The sequence below is a fragment of the Gobio gobio genome (assembly GCF_949357685.1).
Source record: "Gobio gobio genome assembly, chromosome: 5".
Lineage (NCBI taxonomy): Eukaryota > Metazoa > Chordata > Actinopteri > Cypriniformes > Gobionidae > Gobio > Gobio gobio.
In genome coordinates, this window is record NC_137101.1 from 18,235,383 (window position 1) to 18,262,459 (window position 27,077).

The 27,077-nt window shown below is 41.6% G+C and overlaps 1 protein-coding gene across 5 annotated transcripts in view; it reads right to left on the reverse strand.

Annotated features, from left to right (window-relative positions):
* sox5 (SRY-box transcription factor 5) overlaps positions 1 to 27,077 on the reverse strand; it is a 233,559-nt gene that overhangs the window by 47,363 nt on the left and 159,119 nt on the right. For all 5 annotated transcript variants that reach the window (XM_079817426.1, XM_079817427.1, XM_079817425.1 and 2 more), the window contains 2 exons: positions 20,860 to 21,058; positions 15,047 to 15,278 (listed from right to left, as the gene is read on the reverse strand). In XM_079817426.1, the coding sequence (XP_079673552.1) occupies positions 15,047 to 15,278; positions 20,860 to 21,058 (431 nt within the window). The remainder of the gene's footprint in view (positions 1 to 15,046; positions 15,279 to 20,859; positions 21,059 to 27,077) is intronic.

A 27,077-nucleotide genomic window follows, 5' to 3' on the forward strand; every position in this document is an offset into this window, starting at 1 on the left:
GAGACTGTGAGTGTAGAAACGCACAGAGCAAGAAAAAAGAAAAAAAAAACATCGGACCAAATCTCTCATCAAAAGCCGCCATTCAAGCTAAAAGTCCCAATTATGTGTGCTGATGGAGGAAAAGGCAACGCTTAGCAACACTCTGTACAAACATCCACACACACACACACACACACACACACACACACACACACACACACACACACACACACACACACACACACACACACACACACAGAGAATGTCCTCTTTCTTCTTTTCGCTCAAAAAACGTTCCTGTCTCAGAGAGGTGACAAGCAGAAAGGAAAAAGGGAAACATGGAGGGACAGAGCACGGTGGAGTGAGATAAGGTGAGAGTTTAGAGTTTGTGTGAAGTCGTAACATGTAAAGCGTGTGGAGTCAACAGAAAGAGCAGAGCTGAAGTTAAAGGTCAGGATGTTAAACACCCTTTACCTTCAAGAGCGGTCACCAGGGTAACAGGCACCGTTTTCTAATACAAAATATAAAAAGAAAAACACCTTGCCTGAAAAAAAACAAAAAAACAGGTGATCTTCATCATTTTTGGACAATAAAAAAAAAGACATTTTGTTCTAGAACAATGACATCATGGGTAATCTGAACTATCTATAGTTCCACATTTGAATTTGTCATAAACATCAGAACTTATTAATGAAACACGAGCGGAACGGTGTAAATTGTTTGCAAAACCATTTGTACATGACTTGACAGTTTTACAAAGAATTTACAGCAATATTTTATAGACCTTTTCTAGAAATGTGAAAACTAAAAGTGTGAACTACATTTGCGTAGTGTGATATAGAAGTCCCACAAGCACTACGAAGTGTGCTCTTCAGCTCTAGTCCTCAGTTAGATGACGATAAATCAATTTCCCATAAATTAATAGAAAATAATTCCCAACTAAAGTTGCAGGGTGAGATTTACAAATTGAAAAAGTCGTTTATCTCTGACGGAATTGTGCCCTTCACATATCTGCAATCCTTCTCTGACAGATGGTGTTGTGGGTGCTTATGTCCAATTTGATTTGAACCAAAACTCCCGCCAAATTTATTCTGGCACCTCTTGCGCGGTGCCAAATTTACACTGCCAGATTGAAATAACTGCGTGGAGGGCATGACATTGTGAAGAAGAATGTGAGCAAAACCATCACGACGTGTGAGAAAGTCTGAGAAAATTAAGACATTCTCTGAGGACGTCCAAGACTTCAAATCTGGCTGGCATACATCTGAGTATCAGCCACGCTACTGATACGCACACACACACAGGCATGCACAAATATATGCAATTGTACATACATATAGAATTAATTAATAATGTGCACGCATGCAGTCATAAAACAAGCCTTTTTATATTCCATATGTGGCTTACTGCTGAGTTTTGCTTTTAAGTAGCAGGCTACGTGAATTAGCCTGAACAGATTAACAAGTCTCAAAAGCTAAAAGAAAACAATTACATATGATATTTGCAGACACTCAGGTATGAAATATAGGTACAACTTTATTTTGATGGTCCCTTTTGAACATTGCTGTCTAGTCTATAAGTAACTCTGCAAGTACATGTAAACTTATTTTAACCCTAACCCTACTAATTTACTAATGCTCTACTAACACTCTAATGAGCACGACATGTAGGTGCAAGGTTACTTATTGTCAACAGAATGTGTTAAATAAAGTGCAACCGAGATATAATATGCAGTGAGGCTCATGTTTTGCATCTATGGCAATGTATTTTGCATAATTGATCTTTATTAAAGAGTTAGTTCACACAAAATTACTCTTTCAATGTAGCAGATTGCGCTGAACACTCTGCTAAATATCTCCTTTTGTGTTCCACGGAAGAAAGAAAGTCATAAGGGTTGAAAAGTGATCACTTTTTTTAAATGAACCATTCCTGTATTAGCGGATCATCTGCGCTCCAACCAGATTCCGACAAGAGCGTAATTTCTCATGCAGAAAGGGTTAAGCTGGGCTCAGGGCTCCCCTCTCCTCCGAGCACACGCATTTCTCTTGTCAAAGGCATCCTGTTAAAGTAGGCCAGGGCATATTTGTGCTTCCTCCGTGTGCTCTATAATGGAAAATGACACTTTCAATCTGTCTCGTGGCAATAACCCCTCTTCAGCGTGTCTCGCGCGCAGCCCAGTCAGCAGAGAGCTGTCATAGCCCCGGGGCCCTGCCGCCACCCGCTTTCATTACATCACTTTAAAATGACAACAAAAGAATACAACGTGTTCGTCCGAGTCTCTGATGCATTAACTGCGGGACAGCAGGAAAAAAAAAAAAAAAACCTTTGGATTGAGGCAACCCACACACACATACGGTTGCAAACACTTGCTATCACGGAATCCATATCGCATGAGCCATGGACTGAAATGTAATCGAAAATAAATAAATAAGTAACAAAATAAATATATAAAATTTGTCCAAGCGCACGGCAGAGGCAGAGGTGTCTGTTAAAATCACAATTGCTGTATGTCACGTTGAAGTGTACTGTGGCTTTCAGAAAGCAGCTGTCACAGGCCTGTCACACACACAGGCAGACTATGCTGTCATGATAATTCTGCTTTGCATTTTGGAGGAAAAACCAAACAAAACAAAAAAACACTCAGAAGTCTCCATTTTAAACTTGTCACAACAAATGAAAACAGTTATTACCCCTATTACAATTTGCTTCCCTCTTGTCTTCACATTGTTTTTCATTTCTTTCATATTCACGGACGCTGCTTTTTTCCCTGACGGAGGCACGGACACACGCTTATCAATAAGCAAAATGGCTGCAACCCGACCTGTGCAAACAGGAAGTAAAGAATCTTAAGGCATGTTTTTTCCTCTAACACACCCCAGATTTACACTGGATGTAAAAGTTGCTGTTGTTTCTGTGCGCCTGGGGCAGTTAAAATGCTTGCTATAAGAATGGCCGGCATTGTGTGGGCTCCATTGCTCCCAGATACTGGTAGCCATGTGAGAGCCATTAGGTGATTGTTAACAGTTCTAAGAAGCTGCCCATGCCCAGCAAAGCCAACAGACCCCTGCACCCACCACCCGGCACATCCCTCGAATCGATTGCTTCTTTCTCTTCATCTGTAGGACAGGAAGAGGGGAGGTGGACAGGGTTGGGGGATGGCGGAAAATGCTTTCAAGTAAAAACTTTGATTGCTTGATAAGGTTGGTCATGGGAATAACTCTCCACTTATAAGCTATATTGCATTTCCATTGGATAGTCAACCAGCAGGGGTACAGGACAACAAAAACGGCCTGTTTCATCTTAATTCGTTTATTTAAACCCTTACTGTGCGAGTCTGTACAGTGCACTCATAATAATGTTAACATATTAAATGCACTGGAAGGCGGCACTTTGGAGGTCCTCAAATATAGTCATCAGATAAACTGTGCACACTATCCCAGTACCCAGTATCGTTCAAACAGAAACACACTGTAATGCAGTGATTCGCAACCAGGGGTACATGTACCCCAGGGAGTATAATATAATACAAGATACAAAAGCAAAAATGACGGATTACTTAAGCATTACTGATGGGCCTGTGGTGAGACACGACAAAAAAGACTGAGAAAGACTACAGTAATGCACAAAATAAAGAAGTATGAAGAGGTTTATCTGTGTAGAAACAACAGAGGGGTGGGGGCTAAATCCACGACCTCGCTCTGTGCACACTGGGGTCCAAAGTCCCCGAAACGTCATAAGCCTGTAAGCAAATATACCAAACACATGACAAACTATACATTCTATTGTGCAAGAGTGCTTATTTCTGATCTATCGTTCCATCTATCTCTCTTTCTCAAAGGTGAGAACAGCCTTACACGGAGATTAGAACGTGGCCTGGCCCTCTGAAAGAGAATTCATCACATAAAAATGTTGAAAACCTGACACACTTAGGTTGGAGAGCTGGCCTTAAATGAAGCTAACGAATCCTAGATTTCCTCACACGTCTGAACTTTTCTTTTTTTTTAAACAAATGTATTCCCTCTCGACTGTCATTGAATAAAAAAAAGGGAAGGCAGGGGAAAAACTAAACAGCCCAAGTTTCTGAACACTCCCTCGATCAACCATTATTATCATCCACCAGTAATTAACCCACTGCGTTTTTCTGTGCTCTTGGCATTACAAAGAAGTAAACAGATATTTAAATGTGCGAAAGACATTTGCCAGAATGTGTAACCTGTATCTAACTGAGGGGTATGCGAATCCGGATGAAAGAAATCTTACTGAATGACAGGAACAACACTCTCAAACATGGCACCTCTGAGCAAAGGAGGGCGAGAAGAGAAGGGAAAAGGAGGTTTAGCATTTAAATGGCAATCTTTTTTAAAAATATATAGTGGAAAGAGAAGGAAACAGGTGATGTATGTGAACTTGTGTGGTTTACTAAGATAGATATAGTTGGGGGACAAAATTGTCCCTAGATTTGACAAAATCTCCCTTTGGAGACACCCTCCAAAATAAATACATTTAAATGTAAATAAATGAATAAACACATACATTTTTAAGGTTTACATTTGTCTATTCTTTGAAATAATACAAGTCTCTGTCATCATTTAGATAAATATATAAGGCTACATAACCTGTGTTAGATAGAAACTTACAAAGCTCAATGTGAACACTGCTTTCAAAGTGTAAATCAGTTGCTAAGTTGCTTTATATCATAAACAACGTTTTAACAATCAATTTCAGTTTTCTTTTGACTAGGCTGATGATGTGCCTAGACATTTCCTTTGTGCGTATGCGTCTGTGTATGTACGTGTATGTGCAAATCGCTTTGTGGCCATGACAATGGGCCAGGGAACAGACGGTGAGAGTGTGTGTATGTCATCGGCGACTGCCGTAGACTGGCGGAGTGTGTCAGATCCAGCCTAAAATGACTAGCAGCTGGGGGTGACAGTTGTTTTAACAGCTGAGCTGACAGGATTAATTCAAATGCACTGAAATCAAAAAGTGGAGAACACCTGTTCAGTCTTCCAGCGGTCCCCACGTCCAGGCAGGGGATCAGGCATGGGCGTGCAGCCAGGCTAGAGCTCTCTCTCCCCGGAGAAGTATGGCGGGTACACCGCCACCATGGGACAGGGGAAGGAGTGGAGGGAGTGAAAAAAAAGAAGAAAAGAAAACAGTGGCGGAATAGGAAGGAGTCCAAGAGCAAAGGAAGGCAGAGAGAGGCGCACTTGAAGGGAAAGAGGGAGGACTGGGATCCGCCTAGCTTGTTTCTGAACATCTGGCTCAAATAAAGGGCCTATTTTCTGGCAGGCCGAAGGGTGCTGACCTAAGACCGCTCAGCAGAGACAGATTGCTTCATTTCAAAGTGTGATGCCTGACCGCAGGACTGCTGGGGTTAATTCTGAGCTTCCCCCTCGTGTTCAAAGACCCCCTACCGGAGCTTCATTCACTCACTGGTGTCCACTACCGGCCTACACTCAAAACCAGGAAGTGGAGCAGCTGTATGGAGTGTGTAGTATGTGACGGAGAGTCATTAATAGACTGTGTTGTGTTCACAATCACCAGATCATCTTAGGGTGAATTCCATTTCATGCCGAATTTAATGTGATTGCAAACTATTTTCACCCGATCATTTTTTGAATTAATCATCTATGCCTATCATTTTCTTTAAATCAAAATGTCATAACTTGATCTTTCGGTGCCGTGTGCTGGTTTTCTCCAATCATTTAGTCTGCTTAAACCACAGTCGTCATCATAACTTCTAATGTCCCTACTCTACATTTTTTCTCCATTTCACTGAAAAGTATGCATGTCACAATACAGATAAAAATGTATCTGTCTCTACGTCCATTAGATTGAGTTTAAGGTCCGAAACGGTCTACTCAAGCACACGAGAGCAAATGCTTCTGGCTATGGAAGCTAGGTTGCACGATAGTTGAATTGTATTGCAATTCACAATGCGATGCAAGTGCATTCTTAGCATCGCCACCAGGGGTGCAACAGCGAAAATTAGCATGGTCGACTACTGTCAGGTAGAGCAACACTTTGAAGAGAATTGTACTATGTTAGCTAAACTGTTAGCATTTATAGCTAGCTACCTGGACATAATGCTTTTCATGATGAATGCATGATGAACTATTTGCCTATACAACACTGGAACTCCTAACCCTAACTTAAACCCTTAATCTTAGTATCGCACTAGTAGCACTTCCTGATATATAACTTTACTGTCTCTCGTGATCGGATCCATTCACGATATTTCTGAACTAAAGTCTGAACTTTTCTTAATAGGTGACTGCATAATTGAATTAACCAATGAAATTGGCTGAACGTGGGATTTGTGCTTAACTGGTTTGGGGAAAACAATCACGAAAATATAACACTTCCAGTTTAATGAGAAAGTAATTTGAAGGTATCTATCGCCTCCTTGAGCACTGCTAATAGGTGCAAGTGTACAAAACAGGACTGTGCACTTGTAATGCGTTAGCCAATGAAGTTTGCATCCTTGTTTCTGACTTCAACAGAAAAATGTCCAGCCAAACTGACTTCTGTGTGTTTACCTTCACCAAAGACTTTTGTGCAAGTGTGTGTTTGTACATGCTCTACATGTTGTGGGTGAGCAAGTGTGTGCACAGCCCCTGACATTTGGCCTGTTTGTTCTAATCTACTCCAACCCAAGCAAATACACCTAAATCTGCTTTGTAATTTACTTTACATATCCCTTTTTAACCCCGCTGAGGCTCAAGTGAGTGTTCCTATGTGTGTTCGAAAAGAAGAGAAAGGATTTAGATTTAGATTTACAGGGGCGCGTAATAGATATGAGGAAGGGATTTGCGAGTTGATGCAAGCCATGTGAAAGGCCTCTAACGCCACATCAAAATAACCAACAACCACTGACCTGCAATTACCCATAATGCAACAGCACGCCAAAGCCTAGTGGTTCAACCATACGCACATGCCTGCTATTGCAATATTTCCTCTTGCCTTGATTCCCTTCACAGAAATCACACACACACACACAGTTTCAAAAAGTCACCAGTGCGATTGGGAGAAAAAAAGTGCTGTGATGGAGATTCAGAAAGCTCTCTATCTACTAAAGCATGATCAAAGAGAGGGGTGAGTGATATTTTATAGAGCTCGCTCAGTTTTTAAAAGTTGCAATGAATATTCATAGGATATTGTATTCCATTATTTAGCATTAGCTTAAAAAATGCCAACACACACAAAATAAAATTAGCATGTTAATAGATATGGGTGTGCTCTGCAAATTAGCATAAGAATCACGCAACTGTTCAACGTCTGAGAGCTTTATAACTAAACAAACGATGAAGAACTCACTTTATTTGTGCGAACTGATTATTTTTTCAGGGGGCTGCCTCTCCGTTCCCGATTTCGTGTGCACTGGCATACAGAGAAGTTCTTAAAAATCTTAAGAAATTAGTCATCTTCTGCACGTCTCCATAAGCAATATTCATATTATGCAATTCACAGGCACATCATTAAATCCAGCAAGGCAAACGGAGCTGCTAATATATGGATTCCTCATGTTCAAACCCTGCATTCAGCCATCACGGCTCAGGAGCATTTCCAATTCATGCACGTCAATGACGGCTGTGTGCAACTGTCCAAGTCTTGAGCCACAATGGTGTGGCTATGGAACAGTCAGCTCTATAATGGCCCCGCTATGGAGCCACAGTCTAATTCATGAACCTCCGGCTTTTGTGCCTTTCTTAATGCCACACCAGGAGGTCAATAACAAAACTTTAGACACACAATCACAATCGCACACACACACACACACACACACACACACACACACACACATAAGTAATGCACAAAGACGTCCATCTCAAAGTCTCTAATCCGATGCCCACACTTAAAGTAAAAAAAGACCACAGCGCTGTTATGCCAAAGGCTCTAAGTGTGTGTGTCCTCAGACAGCTTTTCCCATCCCGTAAGCGGCATTCAGCTCTAATATCACCCATCCAGTGAGAAGGCTCATCCCTATTGATTGTCTTGTGCAAGGCAGCAGAAGAATACAAACTGAAAGGCAGACCCAAACAATTCAATACAACTGACTTGAATGTGCCTTTCATACGCTGGAACAATGGCTTGCTCACAATAGGGCCCCGTTAACTCTGATGTGTTCAGCTGTTTTGCCAACCTCAAAGAAAAGTACACTGACTTGGATTCAGCCGGAGACAAATTAACAGGCATGCAATCGTCTACTCAGGCAAAAAAAAAGGAGGCATCTTGTGCTTTTCCCAGTAAAGACTGACGGCGCTACCAAGAAAAATCTGTACCGTGATAATGGCTGCGAGTTAGAATAGCTGGTGTTTTCTTGCGCTAGATTCGGTAAACAAGAGTCAGAAACTTTTTTCCAGAAGGCGTCGGTTTGTCTATCAGGTTGGATTGCATCATTTTTAAGCAGATACGCCCAGAGGAATGTTTTATTGCTCAAAGGTTGTTCTTTGAGAGCTCAATTATCAACTTTGACTTCTCCTTAAATTCTTTAGGAAACATAAAAAACTATGAGAGTACAGTAAGAGTACTGAGGTATTATTGAATTTGTCCTTTTTCATTCTTACGGGTGAGTTTCAAGTCTGGCTGCCAAAGTTATAAGATTAATCAACACTTAACAGGTCCTAAAATTAAGTAAAAACAGAGCAAAAGAAAGAGAAATGAAGGGCAAACAGCTTTAGATGTATTAACTGAAACATTTCTTCTCATTTCAATAACCTCAACGGATCCATATTTTGTTTTGTGTAGTTCTCCATTCTCTCTTTTTCTGTCCTCAGTGTCTAACTCAGCCCTCGTTTTTCAGAGCACGAAAGGAAGATAATGACAAACAACTCCAGTGAAAACCTTCCTCCTAATGTTAATTTATACATCTAACTAATTACTACCAAATGCTGGAAATTGCACATTGAAGTTGTTCTCTCCCACGCTCTCCCTCTTCCCTCACAGACGCTCTCAGCGCTCGTAGCGTACCCTCCTCGCCTTCTATGTGTCTGTATATGGCTGCATATGGAAGTCCTGTGGTAGTTTTTCTTATTCGATCTGTTCCTAAAAAAACTGCTAAAGAACCTTACTGCGTTTATGTGTGTTTGGGGTCATATTATAGTATGTGTGTGTGTGTGAGAAAGCGCTCCGCAGCAGCAGTCATATAGCGGATTAGCAGACCCTGGGGAGATTTAGGCAGCGATGCACTGCTGAACTTCTTCAGAGCTCTTCTACCCCTTTCGTCTTCATGGAAGAGTGTATCCGCCCTTCTTATTCTCTCTCATTGAGGGGTATGAATGCGTGAGCCCTTGGCTAACAATGACAGGGCCTAAGTGCTGTCTTATAAAATGCCCCAGTGCCTCCGAACACCCCCCTCATGCACGTCTCACAAAAGACGTACACTCGGTGTGAGAGTGTGTGCGGTGCAGCCTCGCTCTGATCTTAAAACGCCATTTGATGTGCCCTACAGTTCAGTGTCATGCTATAAAACAGTGCAGTCGCACAACTTACGGCCCACTGTGCATTAAAAGCCACCTCCAGTCTGACCCCAGACCGGTGGAGGCAGAGTAAGATAATAGAGGCATCCGGGCTGCAGCTGACCCCAGGACGGGCTTTGAAGCCGGAGCATCCCACAGAGAGAGAAGCAAGGAGAGGGACTCAATTAGTCAAGTCTAAATTGAACCATCAATCTCGGCTCACTCCATGGCCATCCGGTGCGAGGGGGCCAGCACTCGTAAACAAGACCACGCTGTTACTTCAAGAGGGCTGTACGGCATCTGAGGTGGACAACTTTAACGGCAACTTCGTCTGATTCGTCATTTGTCTCATGCATGTGGAATATTATGTGCATTAAGCCAACAAAAACTAAATATGAAGAATAAATCTTCACATTTCTGCAAATCACATGCACTGTTACAAATATAATAAAACCCTAAATAATAAATACAAATAAATTGAAATAAAAGTACATTATATTATTAAATAATATAATATTGTATAATTTTAAATACAATATTAATATAATAATTACAAAACAATTGCAAATGGCAAAAGTTTCACAGCAATTAAATACTATTTACGACTGTAAAATGTTCTTAATTTACCCACAGTTAGCAGGTATGGCAAAAATAACTTTATGGACTCTGGAAGAGAGTTACTGATGAGAGCAATGATCTATTTTGTGTGTAAAAGCACACAGGGTGGGGAGACTCAAAGAGAGGCACAGGAAGGTGAATGAGACCATTGTCTGTAAAGGGCTGTGTGACGTATGCTCAGCTTGAGAGCTCGGTGTGTGTGTGTGTGTGTGTGTGTGTGAGAGAGAGAGAGTGTGTGTGTGAAAGGTTCAGTGCTAAGGGAACCAAAGCTCGGCCCTGACCATGAATCAAGCTCAGCCCAGCGCCAAGGCTGACAAACACATACACTCGCGCGCACACATACACACGCGTGGACACTCAGGAGACCCTGAACATCTGTGCCCCACATAACACAGACTGCCAAGCACTAGTGAGGACTACATCTCCTCCACAGAGAGCTGGGGGAGAGGAGGAGGAGCGTGATCATACCATCAAAGAAGAAAGCGTCTCAAAGATTTGGAGTAGTTCAAGATGAGGATGAAGTTAATTTGCAGTATAGCCTTCTGATTGCGGTCAGTCTTTAAGAGTGTGTTGTGTGTGGATGACACAGGAAGTGCTCTGTGAGTGTGTGTTTGCTGTCCAGACCCCTGAGAGAGACACTGTGCTCCCTCTGAACCCCTGACAGCCCTCCTGCCCTCTTTCCATTACTAAAGCTAAACACACGCACACACTCCAGCACGCTGCTGCTTGACACACACCACACACACACACACACACACACACACACACACACACACACACACACACACACACACACACACACACACACACACACACACACACACACACACACACACACACACACACACACACACACACACAGCTGGAAATATATTTCTATACACATAGTGAGAGATGAGAAGAAGCGGCATGAAATGAAAAAGTAACTAAATGACAGAAATGTCAGTTTCTGGCAATTTTCACAAATGACAGGGCTATCCTCAGGGCTAATAATTGCCGATATTTGACCATTTTCAGATTATGGTCTCACCCAATAACTGTGCCCGTCTGGCAATAGATAATGCACATGGCCTAACAACAAAAATGAATAAACACCCTTGCACATCTGAGTGGTTGTGGTCAATACAGCAGAAAAACAACAGAAAAAGCTACTCAAAACTACATTTCAGAAAACATTTCAGTCAAACATGCTTGAAAATGGTCTTTGAAAAGCAGATCCTAACATTTATGACATTATTATTATTTTTTAGATTTCAAGCTACACTCTAAAAAAAAAGGTTCTATATGGCACCAAAAATGGTTCTTGGCTCGTAATCATAATGCGGAACCTTTTTTTACACTCTAAAAAAAAAAGGTTCTATATTGCACCAAAAATGGTTCTTGGCTCGTAATCATAGGGGAACCTTTTTTTACACTCTAAAAAAAAAAGGTTCTATATTGCACCAAAAATGGTTCTTGGCTCGTAATCATAGGGGAACCTTTTTTAGTGCTATATAGCACCAATTTTGGTGCTTCAGTGGTTCTTCAGCGGTTCTTCAGAGGTGCTATATAGCACTTTAGTCAAAGAACCGGTGAAGAACCTCTGAAGAACCGCTGAAGAACCACTGAAGCACCAAAATTGGTGCTATATAGCACTAAAAAAGGTTCCCCTATGATTACGAGCCTTTTTTTTTAGAGTGTAGTGCTATATAGCACCAATTTTGGTGCTTCAGTGGTTCTTCAGCAGTTCTTCAGAGGTTCTTCACCGGTTCTTTGACTAAAGTGCTATATAGCACCTCTGAAGAACCGCTGAAGAACCACTGAAGCACCAAAATTGGTGCTATATAGCACTAAAAAAAGGTTCCCCTATGATTACGAGCCAAGAACCATTTTTGGTGCCATATCGAACCTTTTTTTTTTTAGAGAGTACACTTATACTTTTAAATAAATATTGTGTAAAATAAATGTTTCATTATTTCACCAAATTGAGTTAATCTTATCTGCTTTATATTATCATACATTTTAATATTATAATGATCATAATATTAATATTTATAATTATAATAATCATATATTAATATATGATGCCAGCCTGCTTTCTACAGTAGATATAAACCCATTTTGGCCGACCAATTTTCCCATTTTCAGCAATGTATCAATCTGTGAATGCTTGCAGTAACAGGTAGATACGGAAACTGCTTTAAAATGTGCAGTATCATTGAGGCCAGTCGATTAGGGACAGACTCGGATGCTCGTTTATAAAGGCCAAATGCCGTGCTCTTGGTCACACACACGCACACACACACACACACACACACACACACACACACACACACACACACACACACACACACACACACACACACACACACACACACACACACACACACACACACACACACACACACACACACACACACACACACACACACACACACACACACACACACACACACACACACACACACACACACACACACACACACTCCCTGACCCAGTATAAGTTTGGCTGGTATCTCATTGTAACAAACGACTCAGCTCGGGCTGTTTATCTGAGGGGAAGTGGAGCAGCGAGGGGGGACAGGTGAGCAAACGGCTCGCTAACACGCTGACTAACACACTCCCGATTTCACACAGGGAGCGAGATGCATGTGGCCCCCTCTCACTATTCTCTTACTGTTTTCTGACCCATTTCCTTTCTACTTTCCCTTCACAAGCCAGTGCTACGTTTCCACCACACCGAGCGCGCAGGCGACTTTCGATGAATGTGCGTGTACATGCGAGCGTGTGATTGATCCGGCTAGAAGCAGCGTATGAGAAAGGGTGAGAGAGAGAGAGAGGGTGAGAGAGAGAGAGAGGGTGAGAGAGAGAGAGAGAGAGAGAGAGAGAGAGAGAAGGGAACGGTAATAATACGACCCTTTCATAATGATTAAAGCATTCATTAATTTTTCATCATAACCTGCCGTTTGCAGCTAATGGTCTTTGTGAGGTACACAAGCAAACAATGGCCAGGCGAGTTGAAAAGGGATTTTTATCAGGCTATGAGAGCCCTGGCTCAATGCACTGCCCACCTCCCCCTCTTTATTTCTCTCTTTTCTTTTCTGCTTCTTTTTCTCTGTGTCCGTGCTTCTTGAGGGACCGGGGCTTCTTTTGTTTGCACATTTCATTTGAACAGAAAGTAAAGAGATAATGCGCAACTGTAGTCTCCTGCTAATGGACTGTCTCTTTTGCTTGCTTTCGTTTTCTCAAGAGTTCTACAAGTATCCTTCCTACATTTTTCCTGGCCTCCTGTATACGACAGCTGTTGAATTTCACAGCCAGACTCTCGGTTGGACCTTACGGCTTTCTCTAATGTAACTATTTTCTCTGACGCAACTATTAAAATCAAATGTAAATGAAGGAAAAATCCTGCTTGGTTTTTATAGAACAGGATGATATTCACACAAATGAGCAGAATCAGTGCCAGCTAAACTCCAATGCCCGTCATTTACAAAGTCTCTCACATCCTTGCCTATTAAATGTTTTGTCGTTCATGATGCTTTCATATACCGATATCATGTTTAAATCCATTCTGCAGATTTCCCCCTAAATATATTATAAGTGTAGACATTTCCTGTAAAACCGCAGACCTGAATGGAAGTCAGTGGAGCAAAATCTAGTGTGACCTCATTTTAAGACAAAGCATGGAGTAATGCAACAGTTGCAAGACACCTCCACACACCCGTACACACAGAAAAGAGAGCACGCTAAACCCTGCTGTATGTAAATACTACAGCGAGTGCTAAATCAGTGAATGCTAGCTTTGTTTGCCTGCATTCTTCACATGGTTGACAGCAGGATCAACTTTAAGTAGCCTTCAGTGTGCACGGGTGAAGAAAACAATACTCATTATACAATCATCCATCCATCCATCCATCCGTCCAGTGTCAGTATGTTCACATGTTTATTTGCACACACATTGGCTAATTCACATAGGGAGCGGTTCTGATTATTCATGAGGAACTGGCCTCTAATTACAGAGCGAGTGTGGTGTGATGTAAGAGACAGAGAGAGAGATCCTGTGGAAGGAGCTGAGAGCCGTTCTCTCAGTAATCAGTCTGAAATGAATATGCAAAGTGTGGCACACAATGGCTCCGAACAGCTGATCCCTGCCTGCTTAAACAAAGACCTGACTTTATCAACAGCTTTCATTAAGCAGAATTTGTTAGTCAGGAATGATGGATAGATAGATGGAAGAAGGAATGAGTGTGTGCGCGTGAGTGAGTGAGCGAGAGAAAGACGGAATGAGAGATGCTCGCCACGGAATCCTTCACACTTTCAGTCGGCTTCACATTGTAATTTCATCACAATAAGACATACACGTGTGCCAATGTCCTCAGACTGTCTAATACAGTGAACTTTTTTCCACCGACAGGGTGCCAGTGCTGATTTCGGAGCCGGTGCCCAATCTGGGTCCATTCCATGTGCAGTTTCCACACAGAAAAACTGGTTCTGGAGGTAAAAATTGGCTGTGCAATGGCTCCTAAAACCTGCTGGTCTTCAACCAGGAAGTTTTCAGAACAACAACTCAAAGCTAGACAACTCCCAATAATCCCAAGAAACTCTCTACACTTGAAAAAACGTCTGATAATATTTAATTAAATTGATTGCTATGAATTTTATTGAATAAATACATTAATAATTCAATTATTATTTCCATTGCATCAAAAGTATTTATAAATTAATTGCAGTGAATTTTATATATATAAATAGTACTCTTTCCATGGCATCAAAAGTAGCTTGTGATAAAGATGCTAAATTGAACGAGTTGGTGTTAATATATGTTCTCAAAATACAAAAACAACCACCACAATATGACACGTTCATTAGCAGAGGTTATATTGTTGTTCGGCTCTTAAGATGTTGTAAACAAGGTGAGAATTTAGCTGAAACACGGCTTCAGAACAGCTTTTTGTATGCAAACGTCCCAATCGTGTGTCAAAACGTGTATTAAATTCTCCATCACTCACCTTCTGGCTCATTCTTGATGAGTTCCTCCATCTTGCGCTGTTTGAGCGTGTCGACCACGTCGGCCAGGCTGCCCTTGCGTCTCTCTGGCGTGCCCAGAGCTGAAGCGGAGCTGGGTTCGCTCCCCGGCCGCATGGACCCCTCCTCCTGCTGCTGCTGCTGCTTACTGGGTGAGGTAGACGAGTTGTGCTGGGGGTAGGGGCTCAGGGCCAGGCCTTTACAGCCATCCTGATCCTGACAAAGAGACGGAGAGAGAGACAGGGTGTTAAACAAAGCGACAAACAGGCCTTCACTAATTATTTCGTCCTGTTCCTGAGTGTTGAGGCATGTTTAGATTTCCTTTCATCCTCATCTGCCCATCTGTACTGTAGAAAGTCTCGCTCGCTCTCTCTCTGCCTCTGTCGGTCTGAAGTCTCTTTAGACAAAATCATTAGTGCAAAAAGTTGCAGCCGTTTCACCATCACAGGAACTGTCTCTTCTTCTGAGAGGGGAATTTTTTCTACTTTGAATCAGCTCCAAACACACAAGAACTTCCAGGTTTTTCAACCGCATTTTTTCTTCTATACTTGACCAACATGACAGCTGCAATATCAATCACCATCTTCAATGTTTTATGCATTGATCTGCTGTCCAAATATATAACAGTTCCCATCATATGGTTTCTTATGTAATCTGGCTCAGAATTAGGCTTGTACACTATACAAATTTTAACTGTGCAGTTGTTGCCTTTAGGGGCTATTTCTACATGATCTCAGCCATAAAAATACTTTTTATACAAAATAACATTTTTACAGTGAAGCCTTCACAAATGCAACAACATAAAACACTAACGCATATATAAAAAAATAAGTGTATACACATACACACATACAATACATGATATAATATATTGTAAAGTGTATATATACACACAATATAAATTACATACAATTTATTTGTATCATTGTTTTTTTGCCAATTTTTTTGCTTATGTATGTATATGCACACACACTGTACACATTTGGGTAAATGACAGATGTGGCGATTCATGAAGATGAATTATCACACACACGGTATTTTCACCCAGCTCCAAATCTCCTTTATAAAGTTTAATTACAAAACAAGTCAGGTATTTGGAGACAAGGTCAACAGTCCAAGTCAGTTAATCAGGGTTAATCTTTGGTTAATCCTCGTCTATTATCTACCTTACCACCAGCGTGACTGACAGCAGCCTCAGCCAATCATACAATAGCATAATCGTGTTTGGATCCAGTGACCAGATTTACACCTCAAGAATCAACATCAGCTCCTCCGTGCCACCTGCATCAGTCATGCAAAGCGAAATAGCGTCAGTCCAAACTCAAGTTCACAGGATCGATCAAGTTCTCCAGGCAGGTCTATCACCCGCTTAGATTTTAATAATGACATCTGTTTTTAATCATTAACTCAGAGAGAGAGCAGCAGATGGTTCATTTACTGGAGCTTAATGCAACACGAATTACACAAGACTATCAGAAGACACAGAACAGTGGCAGATACAATTTTACTTATATTGGTAGAGTGAGACTTAAATGATCTGATTTGGCCCTGTCAACGAAACAATTGATTCTATGTAACATGGGGCAACATTTAATTTTTTTAACCAGTATTAGCAATCGTTAAATGTGTACTTATACAGTTTCACAGTTTTTTTTCATACAATTTAATTATAATTAATTTTTATATTGAACAATTATAAAATGTTTTGAAATTTTTCAACCCAATTTCAGCCAATTATATGGTATTTATTTTTAGTAACCAACTAATATCAACAAAACTATACAACATGGAAATAGTTTAAATGCAATGGATAAAAGTTTAATAATACTAGTATTTATTTAATTTCTGTAACAGTGCAAGCAATTTCTTAATATGCTCTTAACAATGTTTTTCTACAATTTATTAATTCATTATGTAAATAATACATGTTGCCACTTTATTCATTTCAGCTATTTATATGCTATTTATTTTAATAACATCAACCACTTTCTTTTGCAACAGACAAATAAACAAACATCATATTCAGATACATACAGTTGTCAACACTATATCCAGTTATACTGAATATAATCACACAGATTGACTCGTCACAATCTATCATCATCATCGCGATGATAATAATAATTACTGTAGAACTAATTAAACTGAAACACTCTCTACCAACTCATACCGAGAGACATTTCCCAATGATACTCATTCACAAACAGACTGATGACTGGCAGGCTTAAAAGATCTTAACAGGCTTTTATGATACACGGGATATATGACAGCTTGCATACTGATTTCCTCTGCAAAAAAAAAAGCATGTTTTTCCTGACACACCCCTTCGTTTCATCCCTCTCTTCCCCATCAGCTCCAGTCAGGCCAGTTGAACTGGGATTAGGAGACTTCTGTAGTCATAAATGACCAAAGCGGTGCGAGATCACCCCGTCATTCGTAAACAAAACTGTCAACTCGCTGTTAAAGAACTAACAGAGAAAAAAGACAGAAAGAAGAGGGGAGGACGAGAGCGAGAAAACCAGGGAGAGAGAGTGGGAGCGAGTGGCAGAATGGCAGGCGTTTCTCTCTGCCTGCTTCAGTGTGGCATGCATCTTAAAACACGGTCACACCTGTCACTTCCAATCTATCTAATCCACTGCATACTTCAAACCGCAGCTCGCGTCTTTCTCCAAAGATGTCTAGAAAACAATTCGAATAGAAGGTGATACGGCGTCGGAGGAAACCGTATTCCTTCGCTTTTTAAAGTCTTCGGCCGTGACACTAAGTCTCGGACAGATGAAGCATCATTCTTAAAGAAGCGAATGAGCTAATGGCTTATGTGTTGCTTTCTTCCCCCCATCTTTAAATATAAGGCACACTGAGTAACAGGTCTACTGTAGGGTTGATATTCAGGTTAATACCCCCGTTTTGTCCTTCGTCTCATTGCTTACGTGTGTGCGTTTGATTTTACGCCGCATTTGAATAAGTGTGCAAAGCTCTGTGCTTGCGAGTATATGTATTTATATGCATTTCTGATGTGCCGTTCTGTGCGGTGTGGGCGGTTCTGCTTTTAGTTGTGCAGATGTCAATTCTTCGTGGAAAGGCTGAAACTGCGCCTCTCTCCACGACCCTCTCTTCATCCTTGAACCACGGCAGCATGGCGACAGAATTAAACAACTTTTGTCCTCTTAAGCTCATGTGTGACAGAAGCACATTTAAACACACTTTAACTGCTGCCAAAAAAGCAAAATGCCTTCTTTCCCCCTCTAGTTTTTTCCTCACGTCTTCTCGTCTTCAGCACAGATGCCAGCATTCCTCCACATGCCACCTCTTTTCTCCCTTCTTCTTTTTTTTTTATGTTTGTCCTTCCTGTACTCCGCAGGATTCCAACCTGTTTCCCTCAGAGCATTTCTCTCTCCCTAAATAAAGCACGCTTCCATATGCTGACTTAAATCCAGTTATTTTACAGACACAGGTAGCGTCTAGCTAATGAGTCTAACTCAATACATGGCCGTGTGATTCTCTGGCTTGCGTTCACCACGCGCTAGGATACTAACCTCTACACTTGCTATCAGTTAAACTGTCAAGAGCCCCGCTGCTGAAACACAGACGCTTGAGTTGGACATCTCTCCTCTCCTGCGGTGCTGACACCTCGTCTGTTGTCTTAAGCCCGTGTTGCTGATCTCTACTGTGTGTGCGCAATCCGCTCACCTCTAAACCTGGCTCAACCGAGCTATTGTCAGCCCTGATCCTGCCGTGAACACACACACACACACGGATGAAGACTTACAAGCGCTTCACACGGTTTCAAACACCTTACATTGTCTCATCCCTGTCCTTTGAATTTACATGACAATAATGGCATATAATAAGGCTTAAATTAATACGATTTCTATAAATTTTTACATTTATTCACTTAGATTTGTAGTTTTTGTTTGTTTGACAAAAAAAAACATGAAACTGAATCAGAATGTTCCTCGTATATAATTTATAATATATCTAGTTCAATTTTACTATTCATATAATTTATCTGATTATAATATGTGTGTTAAAAACAAATTAAATGAGCTTAAACTGATTTACTTTCTATCTAAAAAAAAGTGTTACATTTTACAAAAGTTATTTTTAAGAACACTGTACAAGAGTCCAGGCTGATGAGTATTTTGTTGTTTTTGACATTGAAAAGCTGAATTTGACACATCTAAGTACAAACACGCACAGGAACACGTCTTCTCTTAATGCCTCTCCTCATTAAACGGACAAAAGGGAGAGTAATTAACACCTCGCTATTATCACCCGCGTGTAAAGCTCTTTCCACCTTTCGGTTTCAAAGCCTTCTACTCCCCGCCTGTAAAAAAAAAAACTTGCAGGAGTGCTGTAGACGCGCACCTCTGCACCAACTTCTATTGTAGCAGGTTCTGCGCGCTGGAGCCCCACTGACCCCATCGTCACGGACATGCGCCTCTCTCTCTCTCTCTCTCTCTCTCTCAGGATGAAGAGGTCAGCGGAGTCTGAAGCGCGTGTGCGCCGCTGCCGTGTTAATTTACAATGACAAGATAAAGCGGTAATCTTCCGCTGCGTGCTACCCAGGGACTCGCCGAGTCGATTTACACTTCCCTATCACTTTATACAATTGCCGTGACAAAGCCCCTCCGAGTCCCCACTCGTGTAAATCTCTCTCTCACTCAACTCTTCTGCCAGTCAGCGCGGATCGGCTCAGGGAAACTTAATGTCTCACACATGCCAGCCTGCTTTCCCCAAAATCCGCCCGTGCTTGAGACGGATACGCTTTATTAATCCACATCAAATACAGTGCGCCTGCTTTTTCATGCCACGTCTGTCATGTCAGCGCTAGAGACAGAGACAGCAGTCTAGTCTTTCAGATAAAACAACAATTACAACTTCACCGCTGCAGCTGATACATAATTATTCACATTAGGATTAATAAGAATAACAATCAATTGTATGCACTCCCCTTTAAAGGTACACAGGTGTAACCCTAAAAGGTAACATTTCTGCACATCCCCGAAGTAGTAGTTTTACTGCTAGTGACTTTAAGAGAGAACTGACAGTCATAAACAAACACACCGCGCTGCCAGTCGGGTGTGTAAAGTGTGAGCGAAGGAAACGCTCGAGTGAGAAAGCTCGAGGACTTTGGTTTATTGTGGGAAACGGTTCCAAAACTGCAGAGTCCAGCATGTCCTGTAATCACAGTTAATTACAGAATTAGCTTACTGTTAAGTTCCTTAAGTACTGATTCATTGTTTTACAGCCAAATTGATTCCCAAAGCCTATGGCGACACAAGTTTATCAAGAGAGAGAGAGAGATAGCGGAGTCGGGGAAAAGGTCACTGAATAGATACAGATAGTCTAGAGCTCAGGTGCATGTTAACGTGAGGACGTGCAATCGGGGTTACAGGGTCCACCTCACTTATATTTCATTTTACGGCTTTAAACAAACAGTCCAATACGGTCTATATCCTCCATGACTACACTGACCCATCATGAACTCACACTCCACAATGACAGATGAACAGTCAAGCATATGATTCATTTTGGCCACATTCAAAAAGACGACTTGTCTTGCCGCCTATGACATCATTGGAGCGTGACGGGCATTTCCACACCAAAAGTGTGAGCAAGAGAGAGAGACAATGGGAGGGACTCATCCTGAGACAAGTTGTAAGGCAGGTGTCAGTTATATGCATATTAAATCAACTGGGAGGGGCTAATAGGGGCTTCACCCAATCGTATGAGAGGAGTTTGAGCGTACAGACACCTCCTGGGGGGGGGGGGGGGGGGGGGGGGGGGGGCTTACCATGTTCGCGTGTAGTGTTGGGGGGCTGTCGAGCAGTCGAGGAGATCGCGGGGATACTTTGCTGCAGTACGAACTCAGGGGCAAGTGAATGACAGCATGTCCGTCAACCTCTTCATCCTCCAATCGCTGTCTGCTCGTCGCCATGACTACCTCTCCATCTGTTCCCCCATATGGAGAGGCTGGTCGCTTGGAAGACATCCTGGAAAAATGAGAAAGGAAAAGTGACTGAGGCATTCAGGAAAGACATGGCAGAGACAGAGACGTGGCTGTTGTTTAATTGTGAGTGACATATACGGGAGCATGTCGCACACACACACCTGACGCACACTACTCGCATAATGACAGCCATCAATGCCATAGCTTTGTCCACATACATCCCTCCATCAAAGAGACGTCCCACCTACACTATCACAGAGCCATTTACTGTAGCAGCGCTGCACACGTTGTGTTTAGCTAGCCTGTTTGATGTAAAGACTCGAGCGGCCCATTAAAGAAAAGTGCAGCCAGCCCAGCGCACATCAAATATCACGTTAGCCAAGAACACGGACAGACAATGGTGTGTGCGTGAGTGTGTGTGTGCCACAGTGGATGTTAATGACAGTGTATATGGTGTTGACAATACCAGAGAAAATAGGCCTTGATGATGGTCTGTGTTCCTCTGATACCGTCAGGAAGAAAAAGCATTTATTAAATGAACTCTCTCTCCCACAATGCATGGTGAGGAAAAATGAATATGCTCTAGTAATAAGATTTCATCTGGCTTACGGCATTGCCTAAGTGCTTTCATAGACGCTTCTCAGCCTTGAGGCTAGTGTTACTATGGCCCTGGGGAATAAGTACCACCCTTTTAAAAGAAAAAGACAGACAAGGATAAAGGGAGATGGAGAGAAGTACTTTTATTTGGCTTGTACTCTGCAACTAAAAGAATTGGCAAACAAATTTTATTTCATTGCAGTGTCGTGGTAACTTTGCCCTCCTTCACAAGGTTTACAAGCTATTGAATCTATAAGTTATATATATATATATATTTATACATATACATATACATACATACATATATACATATACTGGATTGTATCTCACAATTAGATTCTTTGTTTCTCTCACAATTGCAACTATGACTCAGAATTTTATGACTCTTAACTTTCTTACAATTCTGATTTTATATTTCTCAATGACTTCATAATTATTTATTTCTCATAACTGTGACTCTCACAATTGTGACTTTCTCAAAGTATGACTTCTTAACCGTGTAACCGTTTTTTTCTTCTTGTAATTGCATCTTAATTTTTTTTTTTACAATGTGACTTTATATCTCACAAACGGGACTTTCTAGCTCACTTTTATACCTTAAAAATCTCACAATTACTCACTTTATTTTATGCTCTGAGGGGGAAACCGAGACTTTCAAACGTACAGTACGTGAGGACTTTTCATAAGTGCAGTTACTTTTTTCGCTCAAATATCCTTCACCAATTAGCATCCACAGGCTCGGCACAGTCCAGTTTGCGTGTGCTGAACTGTATGGTATTCTCATAGACCTGGTCTGACTCAGACGCCACATCTGGCGGAGCTCCTGGGTGCTGCTAAGGTTTCTCTTTCCCTCATTTACTGCTTATTTGGTTTAGATTAGCTGTAAAGACAAACATCATATAATGTTTCTAACCGTCTGGACGGGATAAATAAGACTCACCTCAATCAAACCTAAGGCTGGCGGCTCTGGAAATGATGAAGACGTGCTTAAGACAGTCTTGACTGTATAGGTGAGATTTAAATGATAAACTATGATGCAGAGTCTGAACACAGCAGCTCTGTCATAACGAATTTTGTAACACAGGTGTGTTATATGTACGAATGTGAGTATTAGACACTATATCTGTGTTAATTTGACTGTATGAATGTGACCGTGTATGTGTGTGGGGGTAACTTGGCTGTATGCTGGTTCACATTGGGGCAGTAAAAGCAGTCAGTGCAGCTGTATAAACTGCAGTTGGGCCGTCAGAGCCGCACGGCCTGTCTGCCCCTCCACCAGCACTCTGTTTACTCTACCTCCAGACACTCACACACACTGGGCCCTTTTGTTTCACTCTGACACACACACCTCTGTGCCGCTCTCTCGAACACACCAACCCCCAATACACACATCAGGACCAACAAAGACATACACACACACACGACCCTCACCTAAACGTAGGCAATCGAGAAACGGTTCTTATTAGAACCAGCAAATTGCTTGTCACATCCAACTCGAACCGAGAACTGTTGTTTTATCAACTTAAATTAGCGTAACTAGTAGCTGGAAAGCTAGTAGGTACACATTCGGATATTCAGATATTTGTAGTAAAAAAGCTAAATATGTAAATAAAAAGCCATTTAGGTTCAGTATATAATTTTAAAAAGATAAAAAAGGGCCAAATACTTCCTAAAATGTCCCATTCCCAGTGCAATATTCCTTGCACAAATACTCAGGTGAGTGATTTAAAATAGCTTCGACATTGATTTTGCTACTAATTCGCAGCCATTTACAACCGCGCGCGCAGCTTTGGACACGTCTGCATCTCTTTTGCGCTCTTCCCTGTCTCATGCACTCTTCCTTTTGCCCCTCTCTTCCCTACTTCCTTGCCGGCCCACTGACAGAAGCTTTTCACAGCTCCTCTTGTGCAATAAAATGTCTATTTTCCTACGAGCCTTTGAAGTATAATTACTATACAATTCTGCTCCCCGGGTGAGCAGGTTATAGCCACTATTTCATTTAAAGTTGGCAGACCTGTCATAGTGGAGAGTCTACATGAAACATTTAAAGCTTGTCGAGATGTTGGGATTAAAAAAGAGAGGGTTTTATTAAGCAGATAAATTGGCAGAAAAGCTGGTCTCCAAGGTCATAATTAGCAGCCATTAGCATAATTTCACTCCATCCTTCTGTGGTTCCAATAAAGGCCGGCCTGCCAAACACACAGACCCTGTCCACCGACACACACACACACACACACACTTGCTAACACAACACAGACGCACAAAGAACAGTCTCTGAAGCTTCCTTGCAGGCTAGTCATGTCTGCTTCATTTGCATTGTAAACTTTAACAGCAGTCTTCGCTCATTATCTGGTGGATTAATAACTTTATTGCCATTCATTTTCACAAGGCAAAGAATTATGTTATTCATAAACAGCCTTGAATATCAAAGCCAAACGGTCTGATACGGGTGAGGTGACTAAACACATACATGATGTCAGTATAATCTCCAAACACCAGTATTATTCAGTTCGGGGTGTGTTATCAAAGACAATGCCATCCCTTTTTCACATTTCATGAACTTTAGCATTCGCACCCAGTCCCATCGCAGTTGAACTGCAGGTCTACAGGCTAACTTTCATGGCCAATCGTTAAAAGCTAATGGCCGCCCCACCGGTGTGCCGCTCGACCCCCTCCCGCCGGCTGTGTACGTTAAGCCCAGATTAAAGGCACACTTCCCCTATGAGCTTAGACGCAGATTGAGCGCTCTCCTAAGTCCCTCTCATATCACATGTACATTTCTCCGCAGACGCTAATCGTCCAAAATACAGGGTCCATTAAACAGCGGAGTGGAACTGCACTTTAAATACTGAATCTAGGAGCTTTACCTAATCACCATCAGCAGTGGTTAACACTCCAGAAGTGCCTCTAATGACAGGACATAATTTAGAGGCTAAACGTGTCACATACGCACACACTCGGATGTGCGTGGCCCACAGAAAAACTTGCACGATGATGCTTTGCGGATGTCGCACGCATGCCTACAATAAAAAGCATTCAAATATACAGAGAATGGCTGATAAAGTCATGACAGACACCTACTGTTGTTTTCATATAATGCTAATAATAATAATTTTACATAATAACTGAAGCCTTTGAAGCACACGTTTGAATATCTTAGAATAAATGATATTTTATACAGACATTTTGTCAGATTTAGCTCAATTGTGTATCATTTGTATCTTCCAAGTAAATCAACACAAACACTGCCATATTTCTAACAAAACTTTTTTTTTTTAATGAGGCATTATACTGTCGCTTTAATAAAAAAAAAAAATATATATATATATAAAAACAATTACACCGGTTGAAGGTAAATTCCTGTGTAATATGATTATTTGATTATAGGGAGGTCAGCTCTTCTTTGTTATCAGACTGTGGGAATGAAATGAAGTGTGTCCAAAAGTTCAGACAATCAGCCCGTTCAGCACAGATAACAACAGCGATGCCTTCGGTAGGAAACTGAGAATACCTCACAATCCACTCAGACATTAGGAGATGTGCTCATCCTTCTTTTTACTCTTTATCTTCTGCTCCCAAGACGATAAAGTCCCGTCAGGACGTCCCCCTTTGCACAATCACCCATTTGTCCCCAACTCTCTCTGTTTTGAACAGTCTTTTAAGTATATTACTTTACAGCTATTTATAGCTCTCTCAATTTTTCTCTCTGTGGGAATGTAGCGGCCGGCAGCGGGGAGGAGAGAAGAGAGAGTCAAGAGAGAGCGACTCTGTTGAAGTAAATTCATCCGTAGTGCAAACTTGTGAGGGCTCTTCATCACTCACGATGTAATCACTAATCACAGTGTGAGAGCACTTGGATTTTCTGCGGTTTAATTTGACAGAGCATCATCTAAAGATCATGTTTCCACTCATCAATGCTTAAAAAAAATATGAAAAAGAAGTGCATATACTTCTAACAACATTAAAACAACATCTCAGTAACAGTGAAGTGGAAAAGGCACATTCACCTAAAGTGAAAAAATATGCTAAAAGGATCTGGACAGAAAAACAACATTACATTTTTAGAGATTTACACATCCCAAATCTATTACAAAAAAACTTCTTTAAGATGGCTAGCTAACTGCGCTAACAAAGATTACTCTTATTGTCACTGAATAATCATTTCACACATGCATCCGCGTCTCTACATACACACATTATTCACACACGTACTCAGGGAAAACACAAAGACGCCTCTGTTTTCCCCGCTGACGCGAGGGCTGCAGGGCCACCCCAATTTCCTGTCCAGCGTCGCCACAAAAGGCAAGAACACAGAGCCTAATGTCACTGTCAGCCATTACTGTTTAGGCATGGAGGTGCAGTCAGACACACACACACAATCAAAAGTCATATGAGCAAAGAAAAAACAACCCGCTTGCACGCACAAACGCATAATAAGCAATGGTGAGCCTTTGCCGCTGGGTGGACACAAGGCACCAGCGAGCATGTCGTGCCCACAGCGCCAAGGCAACTGCTGCATCAACACACATATACGGGGAGGGGGGGGGGGGGGGTTGCCAGTATTTTAGTCATCGCTTCATCTGTCTGCATAGTTTCCTGTCATCTCTCATCTCTAATTATTTATTTCTCTGGAATGACTCATGTTTTCACTGACATTTTACATATTACACACACACTTGAAACTTCTATGAAAACTTTCTCAGCCTCTGTCTTGTCTTCATTAAGTGTGTGTGAGGGTCTGTGGATATGATGTCCCCGTCAAATGATTATCCATCGTGATTTGCTCCCAGAAGCCCCAGCCTCAGTGAAAACATGTGCTGTTCTCCATTCATATTGGCCTGTACAACAACAAATTGGGTCCAACAGACGTGCGCAACATCCTTCCACCCAGACTCCTCCTTTACCTGCATGTACAGAGCTGTTATTATACAGCTTGAGGGATCGGATACAAAAGCAGGCATTTAGCGAAGCAGTCCATTGATGTTTATTATCCTTCCCATGATGCAATTGTTTTGGGTCGTCACCTCTGACCTGTTGTCATATGGTTTCTGTGTTATTATCCTCTCGGTCTTGATAAAATAAGACTTTAACCTCAACGGCAAAACTCAGTTCCCCCTCTATCTCAGAGGATGTCTCGACGGTCAGCTGATCGCACAGGGGAGGTCTGGGAAGACTTCTGAAGGGGGGGAGGAGGAAACACTTCAGCATTCTTCTATGCTGACCCTCCTTTTTTTTCATGGAGACACGGTTATCAAGCCGCTGCGAGAGCTCATAACACGGACTACACAAAGGAGCCAGTCTGCAATGAATGACCCAGAGAGAAGATCCAGAACCTCCATCAATCAAACAAACACACACACACACACACACATACACACAAAACCTAAATTAGGACATAATATAGATTTTTAAATAAAACTAATTATAATTGCGATAGATGAACCCACATCTGAACTCCAACTTCT